General features: G+C 40.8%; 1 protein-coding gene across 3 annotated transcripts in view; it reads right to left on the bottom strand.

Annotated features, from left to right (window-relative positions):
• Nucleotides 1-14337, bottom strand: part of ano1a (anoctamin 1, calcium activated chloride channel a) — a 112786-nt gene that overhangs the window by 61404 nt on the left and 37045 nt on the right. For all 3 annotated transcript variants that reach the window (XM_088991779.1, XM_088991780.1, XM_088991781.1), the window contains 7 exons: nucleotides 13085-13236; nucleotides 12159-12213; nucleotides 11998-12049; nucleotides 9716-9771; nucleotides 9478-9519; nucleotides 7176-7240; nucleotides 3779-3913 (listed from right to left, as the gene is read on the bottom strand). In XM_088991779.1, coding sequence (XP_088847905.1) covers nucleotides 3779-3913; nucleotides 7176-7240; nucleotides 9478-9519; nucleotides 9716-9771; nucleotides 11998-12049; nucleotides 12159-12213; nucleotides 13085-13236 — 557 coding nt within the window. The remainder of the gene's footprint in view (nucleotides 1-3778; nucleotides 3914-7175; nucleotides 7241-9477; nucleotides 9520-9715; nucleotides 9772-11997; nucleotides 12050-12158; nucleotides 12214-13084; nucleotides 13237-14337) is intronic.

Raw genomic sequence — 14337 nt, 5'->3', positions numbered from 1 at the left:
ATGATTGCATGTGGCTTGCCGATAAAGCTAAATACACATTCTCGCTTTTTATGCTGTTCATTTCCTGTTTGGGCGGCAGTTGGCAGAAAGCACAATTTTGATTGGATGATACTGACCTATGGCCATTGATGTCGTAACAGGTAAACACCCCCTTTTTAAATAAGCCTGACGAGTAAACAAAACTGTGGAGAGAAAAAGTTCTGCCATGATTTGCAATGAAACAATACCATCGATGAAATGGTCAAATTACAGTGGCAGTATGACTAGCCTCATGCTAACGTCAGCATCAATATACTTCTGTGAGAGACAGCAAAAAGCTAGCTAGCAGTAGCTTCGCCTATGGACCCGGCAAGTTGACTTTCATTCCGATCGTTTGGCTGAATTTTTTTTACCAATCATGAGTAACGGAAAACTATTCATATTAATGATGAGTATTTCCACAGTTATTTTAAATCATATACTGCATTCTGACATTTTGTTGAAATCATGTGCGTGTGTGTTTGCGTGCGTGCATGTGTGTGCGTGTGTGTGTGCACGAGTGTGGTTCTCATTGAAAACCATTTCTAAATATTTTACTTTTATGGCTCTCTTAGTCAAAAAGGTTCCCGACCCCTGGACTAAAGCTTGTAATTCCGCAAAACACTGGCTGGCATTCCATCAGGAAGACAAATCCACACACACTCGGGCCGAGTGATCACAGAGTGACACACTTCGACAGCAGTCGGAGAAGCTGACTGTGTAACGTAGAAAACCAAAGTCTCAGAAACCAAAGTTTCAGAGTGTACTAACAAGTCTCACTAATCACATTGATGAAAAATATGGTTATAATTTGTTTATAATTTGGGAAGTGGATCCAAAAGTTGGTTTGGTTAGCTGAAAATTCAAAAGATTCACACTCACAAGATAGTGTAAGTTTGTAGTTTGGTTTCAGTCAGTCGGTAGAAGATGCTTCAAGAATCCATTGAAATTAGGGGAAGACAAGAGAAAATACATTGGTAGCTCCCGTTCGGGGTAGCACTGTCTCACAGGTTTGTATCATGTACTGTTAAATTGAGGAAGGCAAGGAATGCTTTTTGCAGATGATGTGGTGCAGTTGGCTTCTTAAAGCAAGGCTCTCCAACTCAGTGGAACAGTTCGCAACAGAGTGTGAAGCGGTTGGGATGAAAATCAGCACTTCCAAATGTGAAACAATGGTCCACAGTTGGAAAAGGGTGGAGTTCCCACTTCAGGTTGGGGATAAGATCTTGCCCCATGTGGAGGAGTTTAGTATCTTGAGGTTTTTTTTTTAATGCCGTGAGGAGCTCAAAAATGTGTGATCAATCAATTGAGGTCTGAAATTAATTGATATAAATCTATGTTTGAGTCTCATGTAAACATTACTAAGAACACCCCTATTTTCATTTTAGATTCATTATATTTTTTAGGCTGATCAAAACATTAAAGAAAGTTCTGTATTTTATTGATTTTCCATGATACTTGGACAGATGCTGCCCTAGGCTAGGGCAGCATCTGTCCAAGTAAATGGCTAGGGCCCCTAGCCATTTACTTTCTGTACTTTCTCTCTATTTGAGACTAGTCAACGTCCTTTAGTTTCGCCCACCAGTGGGAATATCATTGTTTTGTTTGTTTGTGAGCACCCTGCAATTTGCTGGCAGTCGGTTCAGGATGTCCCCAGCCTACTGCCCAAGGACACTTGGGATAGGCTCCAGCTCACCCCGCATGCTGTTAATCATGACAAACTAAAAGTGCTGAAATAAACATCAATCCGTTCAAGGACTCTACAGAGGGCTCATCAACTATGCCTCGTACGTGGTGTGTTCTCGAGTTTAGTTTTCAGAAGAGCTTTGCCATGAGAAAATTGTTCATGATTTCGGTGCTAACATAAGCTGTGGCTGTACTCGCGACTGGCTGCTTTGCATTGATGTGATAGGCTAAATTTTAGCTGCTTTCGTGATAAATTTTCCAGTCATTGCTCCGAGAACTCTCACACACTCACAGCTGCTTATTAAGCACACCCAACTCTAATGGGAGCTTTGGCTAAACAGTCCCAACATGATGACAGTCAGTCAATTTCTGCTTCTGGCTGTGACTGACAGTTGTTTTCCCACTCTTAACTACTCGAACACAGAAAGCCAACAAATCAAAAAGGCTCTTATAAAATCCTACTGAAATAAACCATAAAGGTGGAAATTAAACTCGCTGTCATTCCTGAATTTATTCGGGAATTGAAACACGTGACGTGGAGCGCCATTCCCGAGTTTGTTCGGGTTTTGGTTTTTCTTGTGGGGAGGTGCCGATAAAGCGCTAGTTCGACCTCTGGCAATGTTTTTTTCCCCTTCCACGAGTGGCCAGCATTTGCCTTTTGTCCATGTTAGCGCTTTGTTACAGCTTCAGTTGTTGTTAAAGCTCTATATAAATCAATATGTATGCATTGTATGGTATTTTGTGCAGCCACCCCGATTTCAAGCGCATACAACTCCAGAACCATATAACTTGAAAGAAGAGCGTGTACGGTTTCTTATGCTGCAATGAATGTTTGTGTAGTCGTAAAACTCAATATTCTGTGGGTCCTGCACTTTTGAGTGAAAATGACGAAAACCCTGGCACTGGAGTGGACACATTTTTGCACATCGTCTGGGAGTGAATGAGTTAAATGAATGCACTAACATGTCTATAATTAATTAATGCGAAAATTTGACACCTCTTGTTTGTTCACGGGTGAATGTGGAGGCAGTGAGAAATCGACAGGTGGAGTGGTGCAGCGTCTGCTATGGCTTTGCTGCGGACAAATCAGAGGCTCAGAGAGCCCTTACCATTGTTATTTCCTCTCTCTGGAATGACCTCCCACGAAAACGCGGCAAGACCGCTCACTGCCCATCTTTAAAACCTGCCTCAAAACTCTCTTGTACTCCTTAGCATTTGACTTAGCATGACTCAGACTTGATCGTAGTATGACTGATTGGTGCTTTCTACCGTATTTGCTTTATTTTTGGAAGTACAATAGTTCCTCGATGTACAGCACTTTCTATGCAGCATTGGTTGTCGGAAAGAGCAATATTAAGACAGTTGGGTTGAGTTGAGTTTTTCCAGGTAACAGAAATATGTCATTGTTGACTTTTTTAATGGGCGGTGGGACGAAAATAGGAAAATCTGATTGTGGGGATTTCATTTCACGTTTTATAAGATTTTAATTCAGTGTGACTTTTAATTAAAAGAAGTCCAACAATTGGACCATAAATGTTTACTCAAGGCCATGGAAGCTTCACTTCTGTTGGTAAAGTTCTGTGACATGTATGTTGTTAGGGTAATTCGCCATACAAACATCTCTAAACATCGCTCTGTAATCTTTGTTTACATTTTGAACTTCCTCGTATGTCATATCCTGCCTTCCTTTACACGATGTCGTATTTTTATTACGTCACATCCTGTCGCGTCATTACTCTGCGCCGCATAAATACTCCTGCAGCCCGTTCGTCTCTCTCTCTCTCCATGCTCGCTCCTCCGTCCGCACCGCAATGCCCGTGCTCTCCCAAATTAAATCAACTTTCTGTTCAAGTCCTGGCTCCCTGATGATTTAACCATCGATCTCCATCAACACCCGTCGAAGCAATGAACCAAGGGCGAACGATAAAAAATAACCCAACATATGTTTTAAAAATTAAAAAGAAATAAAAATAAAATAAATGTACCAGCACATTAAGTATTGTAAATCCTGAATAATTATGTTCCTAACTGGAGATGTCCTTCAAATTTATTACAAGTGGAATTTCCAGTATACCTTGGAATATTATCATCAACGGTGGCACAGCCATAGAGGAATACAATTACTCCAACAATGGCAGCAGGGATTAACATCTGTGTGTAGACTCCCAACCAGGCGAAGTATAGTCCGACCTTGTCCCCAAAATACTTCCTGTGGGGGGAAAAAAGAAAAAATATCACTTTTCCTGGTGCTCAGCATTGTGGCTTGAAAAAAATATAAGGCGCACCCAAAGGCCTTCATTTACTTCAAAAGATGACCCTGTGCCTTATGTGTGAAGTAATATTGAGCCACAACAGGTCTGGCAACTACTGTCAGCAGCCATCCACTCCAATTCCCCCTGTAGAGGAAGTAGTGCGTAACCCCAGCTTCTATTGTAGCGCCTTATAATGCGGTGTGCCTGACATTTGGAAAACTTTTATATGTTCACATAGATGTACCATCCGACTTACGATTTGGCTCCGTTCCCATCAACCAGTCATAAGTCAAAATGGTAATAAGTCGAAATCCATTCAAAATGTTGAAGAGACTCTTGGCTAAATGACTTGCAAACGACCTGATTCAGGCGCCACGGTTGTCAGAATCAGAAAACCTTTATTCGTCCCACAATGGGGAAATTTGCAGTCCACATCAGCAATTTGAAAGGGGATAAAGCTGGGGGGGTGAAATGATAGAAAACAAGATATTCTAAGCATAGTAAAATAAAACTGTCAACTGTATACTGAAAATGTGCAAAACCGTTTCATAAAAAAACTGGACATAGTGCAAGTATCAAGAAAGGTATATAGACATATGTAGCTGTGCTAGAGCAGAGGCGGCTCGGGCGTCGGCGCTCGGGCGTGTGCCCGACGCGGCGGTCTCGTCGCGGCGTTCTCACCGCGGCGGTCCCACGCGGCCGAGCGCTCACCCCAACCCACCTCGGCTCTAGTTCTGGTCGAGCCGCGCCTAGCGTCGGGGGACCCTCCCCCCACAGATGCCATTGCGACCCGGAACCGAGTCCGAAGGTGCAGGGTACCCAACTCACTCCACGCCAACAGCGAGGCTCAGGAGATTCAATGTCTCGACCTGTTCAACGTCATTGCTTTCCTCGCTTTCTTGACAGGATGTCCATCGGATGAAGTGGATTTTCTATTTGGGGCCAAGGTTTCGGTCTTGCGTAAAAAATTGACAGTGTACTACAGGAGATGGTGCCGAGATGGTATCTGTATAGCTCCTAAGTGTAGTCATGCGGTAGATTGCTGTGCAAGAGTGAGAGGCTGGCCATAATTGTCGTACGCGTTGTCGGACTGCTAGCGCATTGCGGTGCCACGCGGAGAATTAAAATTAAAAACAGAGGGTCTGTCGGTCGTTGTTGTAAGTACGGGTGGTCGTAAGTCGAGCGGTTGTAAGTCGGATGGCACCTGTATAATATTTGGAAAAGGTGTGCCTGACCGGTTCCTTACATATGGAAAAAGTTTGACCAACATGCGTATAGCCCTAGAAAACCTAAGCTCTGAGGTTAACTGGGATACGCTTGCCCACACAGATGACAGATATATATATATATATATATATATATATATATATATATATATATATATATATATATATATATATATATATAGAGAGAGAGAGAGAGACTTCATTTTTAAATTGTGTAATGCCAGCAACATGGTATTATTGGCCCCCATTACATAGTTACTGACAAGCAAGTTTTCTATACCAAGCCTGTCAAATATAACAAAGATGATGTAACACGTTTGACAAATATTAACATGTCTCAGCTTTCTTGGAACATGTTATTTCTAGTTAAATATTGAAGAAACTTCTTACAGATCGAAAGGCACAGACGTAATGGTGCAGTATTTGTGAACCATCGGTAATCAAACGATATGTGTTCTGGGGCTATACGCATGTGGAAATGACACAAAAGTAATCGTTTTAATGAGAAATGACTTGATCTTATGGAGGCAGGCAAACCATTCCAGTCAAATTGTGCTTTTTCTTTGGCATCCAAATTCCTTCATTGGTGTGGCAACATGAAAAAAAGACATTGGTATTTCTCACACTCCTTTGTATTGTGAGGAAGTTAAATAAATTAAAGATAAACTCCAGCCAGTAAGAATACCTTCGGTATTTCGGCGTAAACCAATTAAGCAATTTGTGCAATTATGATATGACCCAAAAACAAATATCGTGACATTATTACAAACAATATTAATTGAGCGATCGAGAATGCTCAAGCTGCAATTTAACTTCTGCACATATAATACATATGAGATTCAAATACTTCAAATACTCCTAATTACTCAAGGGACGGAAACATCAAGAAACATAAATTATTTTGAATGACTTGCTCTTCAAGAAAAGAGTGTACCACATATTTTGTTGTCATTGAACCTGTTTTGGTAAAATTGTTTTTCAAAATTAATGTATTCCTCAATATAAAAATTCTAAATCAATGTATTCCTTTAGTGAACACTGAATTTTGGAAAATTCTGGTAAATATTCACATCATTTGGAAATGCAAATCATTCATAAACATGGAGAAGAGGAGCCCCTCAAATAAGAACCAGGACGGACACCCTGCTCAGTAGTCACAAATCCTCTTCTTCTTCTTTTCCTTTCGGCTTTTCCCTTCACAAATCAGTAGTCACAAATCAGTCCCGAAAACAAACACACTGGTGCATGAAGTCATTAACAGTGTGATCGCGAATGAAAGATCTTTTTTAAGGAATAAGACAACACACAAAAGGTGATTAAAAACATCTCAAAGCCAGCAGGATCAGCGCAAGTTCAATTCTCAAATAAAGTTTTTCACATTTATGTTGTTTTCCGGAAAAATAGCTTCCACAGGTTCTGACAGTGAAAAGTTTCATATCGACTCTATAAGAGCATTGGAAATACTGAGAGAATCTCCAATTGTATCAATTTTTCTTTCAGGATGGTATTGGACATTATTTTTGTAAAGGTACCATCCGACTAATGACCACCCGTACTTCTGACCACGACCATCAGACCCTACTTTTAAAAATTCAAATCTACGCCTAGCACCACAATGCACTAATAGTCTGGCAACGCGTATGACAATTCTGTCTCAAAGAGACAGAATTTGAGCCAGTTCGTTCTGCTTCGGGGCGAGGTGGAGGGTCGGGCGCGTCGGCGCCGCACACGGCCGTGGGGTCGGGCAACTGCGTCGGGCGCAGAGAACGGGGTAAGGCCATTGATAGGGCAACCGGTAGGACATCGGCGACCCAGACAACCGTGGCACCCAAATCGGGTCGTTTGCATGTCATTTAGCACAGAGTCTCTGTTCAACATTTTGAATGGATTTCGACCGAGGACCATTTTGACTTCCTTGGTTAGTCGAAATGGAACCTGGTCATAAGTCGAATGATATCTGTAATTACTGAAATTGTTCCACAATGTCTCTCACCGAATTAGTCCGATGGGCTGGTACTTGTAGAAGACACTGTAGCTGGCCCATTCCTCATATAGTGTCTGTGAAGAGAGACAGCCGTTAACTATTCCAACTTTTTGGAAAATAACAATGACACACATGCAAAGTTACTGGACAACTGAGACATAATCACTTTCTGAAAGTAATTCTTCCGTATGTGTGAACCAGCAGTAAGGTAATATATTTATTCTTCTTTAGATGTACAGTTGAGATATCTATCTATCTATCTATCTATCTATCCATCCATCCATCTGCCCGCCCGAGAGGGTCTCTTCACTCAGCCTTTGGGGAGGGGGGGATAGGTCAGAAAACATTTAATCGTCCCACAATAGGGAAATTTGTCCTGACTGACATGATTGGGAGGAACGGCCCAACCGATCAGAACCCGAGTGGTGCTTTGTTGTTGGACTTCTGTGCTCAACACGGTTTATCTGAACCTTGTTCAAACATAAGGGCGTCCATATATGCACTTGGCACCAGAACACCCTTGGTTGCAGTTCGATGATTGACTTTGCAGTTGTATCATCGGATTTGCTGCCGCATGTTTTGGACACTTGGATGAACAGACGGGCGGAGCTGTCAACTGATCACCACCTGGTGTTAAGTAGGCTTCGATGGTGGGGAAAGATGCCAGTCCTACCTGGCAGAGCCAAACTGTCTGGCGGAATCCACTGTCAGAAGGAAATTCAACTCCCACCACGGGCAGAACTTTTCACACGTCCGAATGCACCATGTTTCGTACTTCTCTTGTTGAGGCAGCCAATCGGAGTTGTGGCCGGAAGGTGCCTGTCATCGTGGCAAACCCCGTACTCGTTGGTGGACACCAACAGTAAGCAATGCTATCAAGCTAAAGGAGTCCTATCAGGCCTTTATGGCCTGTGGGACTCTGGAGACAGCTGACATGTATCGATCGCCAAGCGGAACGTAGCTTCGGTGGTCGCCGAGGCAAAAGCTCGTGCATGGGAAAAGTTCAGTGAGGCCATGGAAGCCGAGTTCCGGACGGCTTCGGTAGGTATTGTCATTGACCGAGAAAGCGACACACAATGCGTTTTTGGGTACTTTATTTGGCTTGAAAATTTCATGTTGATCCGTGTCGATTGCGAAATTAGAAGGAAAACACATATAATGTGATGATGAATCGTTGTGTGTTGCACCAAGACTACTATTTGATACGAGCTGGCACAAATCCCCAGCAGACAAATCAGCCCATATCCAACGTAGCTTGGGGCGCCATCTTGTGCATTTTCTGGGATGCTACATTTCAGTCCAGATGCCTCAAAATGACACGTAATAACTTCTTTAATCGATTGCAAACATTTATGCTTTCCTCTTCAGAACTATTTGAATCATATTCATCACTGGATGAGTAACAAGAAAGCATCTTCTCCAAATCTGAAGCCATTGTTTTGATTCTCGAGCAAGGCAAGACGTCTTGGCAAGGGGGCGGGATGTTCTGAAACTGGTCATTTCCGGTTTCATTTTGAAGTAGATTTTGGACACTTTACGTCATTTTTACTGGTGTTTTTCATTTGACTAAAAATATCAGCTCGCGTGTTTTGGGTATTTTAGATGCTATAAAACGTTTTTCTGATGTCAGTTAGGAAACCAAAAAAATGGCGTTGGTTGTCCTTTAAGGGAACAAGAGGATCAAAAACGAAAATGTGCAAAACTAAAAAGTGGGGCTAATGTCACGTTTCAGTTTGCGACCGATGTGTGGCATGGTAAGTCGTTTTAATCAGTGGCAGTTAAAAGGACTCCGGGCATGACCACTCAGTGCAGGGTCATTGTTTGTTTCACCTTGTCAGGTTTGTTTCGTCTTGTAATGTTTTACTCTTGGTTTTGTTTTCTACTTTTGACCTTTCTGTTCTGACGACTTTGATATTTGAGATTTTGTAACAGCTGACTTTATTTAATACAATTTGTAAAATACGAAAAAAAACAACAACAAAAAGGTGAAACTTGACAGTTAAGTCCCAACCCACAATTGATAAGAAGCAAGAAAACAGTCCAAATCCATGTGCTGTGTCAACTCTGAATAAGGAAGGGCAAATTAAAGAAATTGGTTTGGTCTTTGCAATACAAAACAAGTAATACTGGAGTTCAAGCCTTTGTAGGTTAAAAAGGACGTTCATTGAAATGACCAGCATAAAGTGATCAACCTACTGTACATAGAAGATGCAATATTCTTAGGACATAATAGGAAATTAGAGATCAATGGTCTAAACTGAAAACATACAAAGTAAACATTTAAATTATTGACTGGGTCTATTTTGGTTACCTTTCTGTCATTGGGTTTGGCATTGACTCCCTCGATCTCCCCCTGTAAGATTCAAACAAAATCTTTCACACAACAGCACAGAATTTAGCAGTGGCATGATATATTTTTGTTTGAGATTACACATTCCACAGGTTCTACAAAATTGTACCAGAAATCTGCAGCCCGAGCGGCTTTCGCTTTTCTACGACAAATGTTACCAGTTCACAAGCCTGACTCTGGAATTGATGCTGATACTCACATCATGAGGAGGATATGCAGATGTATAAACACCAGTAGCAAGCAGACCGGTGATTCCTGTGAAACCCAGGATCATCATCAGAAACATAACAGAGAAAGAAAATAAACAAAAAGAGGGGGGACTAAGCAACCAAATAATCAATTGAACAAAGGTGGCATCTTATCTGCTTTCACATGTTTGAAAAAGGAGTTGGAGGAAGTGTTAACTATTTCAATCCCTGTACATTTAGTTAATTTTTAAAATATGACAGTCTAAAGCAATGCTTATACTTCATGCTTATAGGTCATGTATTTTGTTTTTCTACTTTCATTCCTTTCATCACTTTGCTGCTGTGAAATGTAAATTTCTCCACTGTGAGACTAATAAAGGCAAATCCAATCCAATCCTTCTATAAAATATGTATCGATCGATCTGTTTTTTATTTTTTATCAGATTCTCATCACAAGGGTCATGGATGTGACAGAGTGTATCCCAGGTGTCTTGAGGCAGAAGGCGGGTTAAACCCTGAACAGGTTGCCAGTCAATGGCATTGACATACAACCATCTGTGCTCACACTCACACCGAGAGCAACGGTGTCAAACTCATTTTTGCCGCAAGCCACAATGTCGTTACGTTTCCTCTCAGGGGGCGTTATGAAATTGGGGAATCCATTAGAATGTTTCATTTTCTCCACATACTACATATACTATAGAGTGCATAACAAATTGATGAATCGCAATAGTTGACTAGTCTTCAAATCGGAAGTAAAGAATAATGACTGTAATTGTAATTGTGGTTTTCATACGACAATTTGAAATGTTGGTTCGGGCTTTAACAAACATCTTAGAAATCCAAATGCTTGATTTGCTTTCGCGAGCCGAATAAAATGATGTGGCCCCCAAGCCTTGACTTTGACACCTGTGATTTAGAGTGTCAATTAACCGCATGTTTTTAGAGTGTGATAAGAAACTGTAGTACCAGCAGAAAACTCACGCAGGCACAAGGAGAAGATGGAAACTTCACACAGGAAGGCTGGAGCCAAAATTGAGCCCTGCACCTCTGCACTGTGTGGCAAGTGCAATAACCACGTGATCATATATTTATAATAATAATAATACATTTCACTTAGAAGCGACTTTCAACTCTCAAAGTCACTTTACAATCACAGGATAAGTTTTGCAGTGGGTGAGCACCGGCAGCCACACGTGCCAGCGTTCACTCTACCCAGAAGTAACTCAAATAGATAGAAACCTGGCTAGATAGCTAATAGATAGCTAACTAGCTAGCTAATACAGGTAGATAGCTAGCTTGTCAGCTAGATAGCGAATAGATAGCGAGTAGATAGATAGCAAATAGCTCGCTAGCGAGATAGCTATATAGCGAATAGATAGCTAGCAAGCGAGATAGCTAACATATACCAAATAAATAAACATTGCAAATAAATAATAATAATCCACCGATCCACTCATATCCACATTTATTAATTTTCATGTGTCACGAAGCTCACAATATAATAGTTGGCTTCGTGACACATTAAATAATGTCCAGATACAGTGGATCCACACTATTCGCCCACCGAAAACATGAAACTGTGAAATAAATTAACAAAAAAGTAAAAGTATTTTAAAGAAAAAAAACGTGAATATGTGAAGAAGCCTCAAGTGCAAAAAGGAGAGTAGTATCTGGGGGTTTAGAAAAATGTATGCCCATTTTTGTCATTTAATTTTTTTACGTTAATGGACAGTCCATACTCACCAAATACAGAAGTTACAGCAGAAAGGCTAAGAGACTTACTCACAAGAAAAATTGCTATCATTTCGATTGTAGTTTAGCCCATCTATACTGACCTACTGTTATTGTTTAAGTGTTTTACCTTTACTTGTCTTGGACTTCACAATTTGTTTTTCCCCCTTCTCAAAAAAAATTGATTTCAAAATCAGAATCAGAATCATTTTTATTGCCATGTGGAACACACAAATGAATTTGGCTCAGGTACAACACAATGCACTAGTATCATCATAAAAATTGCAAACAGGCACTATACCGTTATATTTGGGTTACTGTTTAGAGAATTAATGGCTTAGAGGAAGAAGCTGTTTAAATGTCTGCTGGATTTGGTGCGCAAGGATCGGTAGCGCCTGCCTGAGGGGAGTTGCTGGAAAGGTGTTGGGCAGAGTGCGGAGGGATTGCAAGAGATGTTGATACTGCATGAATACAAAATATGAAGAGACCTGTTGGAATCTGGATTTAGAGTTGGATAAGAACTATCTTTCAGACTTTGAGTGATCAGAATAATTCTTACCCATTGAGTACATGTCCCTAGTACATTTTGTCCGTTTGAGCACTTCATACACCTACCAACACAAGAAACGATATAATCACGGCTCAAAACAAAATGGAGGGAACACAGTGTGACTGTAAGCGTTACCTCTTCATCATGAAGTTAGAAATAATTATACTTACAATGGAGCTCCTTGTCTTGCTGTCAAAGAAATGATCTTTGTCAGACAGATCAAATCTAGAGACGAAAGCCCAAAATACATCACGTCAGACAGTTTTTTTTTTTTTTTTTTAAACTTTTAGCAGCAATCTCAATTTCCACTACGCTTCAATTGTAAGTTACCAACAGTTCAAGCTTCCCAAAATACAGTAAGCCAAGTCAAAACACAATAGTACAGGTTTAATATACCGTCTCATTCCTCCGACTACTTTGGGGGCCATCGACAAGTTTCCACTGCAGAGATGGCATCCAGATGTCTGAAGATCCGGCAAACCCAATTAATCATCGCTTTGGAATGACAGAAATAAAATCCATCCATTCATCCATTTTCTGATCCACATTATCCTTACAAGGGTGGCAAATGATGCTGGAGGCTATCCCAGCCATCTTTGAGCAGTAGGCGGGTGACAACCTGAGCCGATTGCCAGCCAATCGCAGGGTACACAGAACGACTAACCATTTGCGCTCAAACTCATACCGAGGGACTATTTTGAATGTTCAATCAGCCTGACGTGCATGTTTTTGGATTGTTATTGTAAACCGGACTAACCAGGAAAAAACCCACGCAGGCCTGGGGAGAGCATGCAAACTCGACACAGGGAAGCGGACCAAACTCATGACCTCTGCATTGTGAGGTCGACGCGACGCGATAGCCACTGGACCGTCAGAATTAAAATACACCAACAATATAACGCCGAATCAGCATGCTTAAAACACATCTCAACACAAATATAACACTGTTATCATGTGATGTGGATACATTGGGCCCTGAACAAGGCCCTAAAAATATTCATGTCAACAAGGTGTGTTTGTAGTTAAACAAAAGCGTTTGACTGAATAAGTTATGATAAAAACAGTCAGTATTGTAAGTGAGGAACATTTTACTCACAGGTGTGCCTTCTCTCTGGAAAAAGTGTAAGAAAGGGACTTCACACTTTGAAGTTTATTGATGTCCACATTTGGGTGCAAAGGAGATGTGACTTTGTGGATGAAGAATCTGGTCTTTTCAACAATATTACTTCCTTGGTTAACTTCATAAACCTTCAAGGGATACAAGAGGAGTGGAATTGTGTCAGTTTGTACCAAAAATCGGTTTGCTTCCAAAGGTTTCATTTGAATTGACAATTTAATCCTGTTGGTTGGTTATTTCATTGAGAAAAACTGTTAGATCTGTGCAATGTGATAACCAAACAACCAGAGACAAAAGGAACCTGTGTATGAATCCTAACAGCATAATTTATTTTGTGATTTTCTGATTCACAAAATAAATCAAATTAAAATACATTTTATAGGCCCCCTGACAGCGTTTATTTTGTGATGTCCTCATTTGTGAATACACAACAATAATAATAACAAATATAAATATTCTATGTATGATAAATGTGCTATTGTATTGTATTGAATAAATAACAAACACTTTTGAGACAGTCCGGTCTCCTACAATTTACTGACATCTGATCGTTTTGTTAGGTACGCTCAAGTAAAAAATCGATGGTTTTAAATAGCACACGTGGGTTCTAATACTTCGCCCGAATAAGGTCAGAGAAATATTCTCTATTGGCCTCTTTAAGTGTGATATGGTAGGTACGCCATCAGTTTTTCTAGATTGATAAAAACATCGAATGTTTTGAAATTTCAATGAGCTACAACTGAAGAAACAATGCCAAAAAATGTTGGAGTTACTACTTAAACGACAACCGACGCCTCCGGACAAGTTGTGTCCATAATTTGTAAAATCAGTTCAAATGACTTCTACTGAGTGTATTTTACAAAGATTCCGCCGCATATAGCTATATTTTACGTTTTAAGACTCATGCTAAATATTCATGAAGTCTTGGTTTTAAGTTGATGACGATACCAATACGATACCAATACGATACTCGGTCAGTGACACGCAATGCATTTTTGGCACACTGGGACCTTGGTTTACAAACACCTTGCCTTCAGAACTTTTCAGTTTACGAACGTTAAATTTATTAAATTAAACCTTGGCATACGCACTACTTTTCAGGATACACACGGAGCGCCGCCCCACCACGGCTGGCGGAGTAATTTTCGGCGGGATAACACCAATCCACACGACCGAACAGTGTCACAGCCGGCCTAACTTTCCACACCCCCTTTCTCTGAGTGCACACGTTG

The sequence above is a fragment of the Hippocampus bargibanti genome, linkage group LG03, assembly GCF_051943395.1.
Source record: "Hippocampus bargibanti isolate YZ-2025 linkage group LG03, ASM5194339v1, whole genome shotgun sequence".
Taxonomy (NCBI): domain Eukaryota; kingdom Metazoa; phylum Chordata; class Actinopteri; order Syngnathiformes; family Syngnathidae; genus Hippocampus; species Hippocampus bargibanti.
This window is presented reverse-complemented; position numbering and strand designations above follow the sequence as displayed.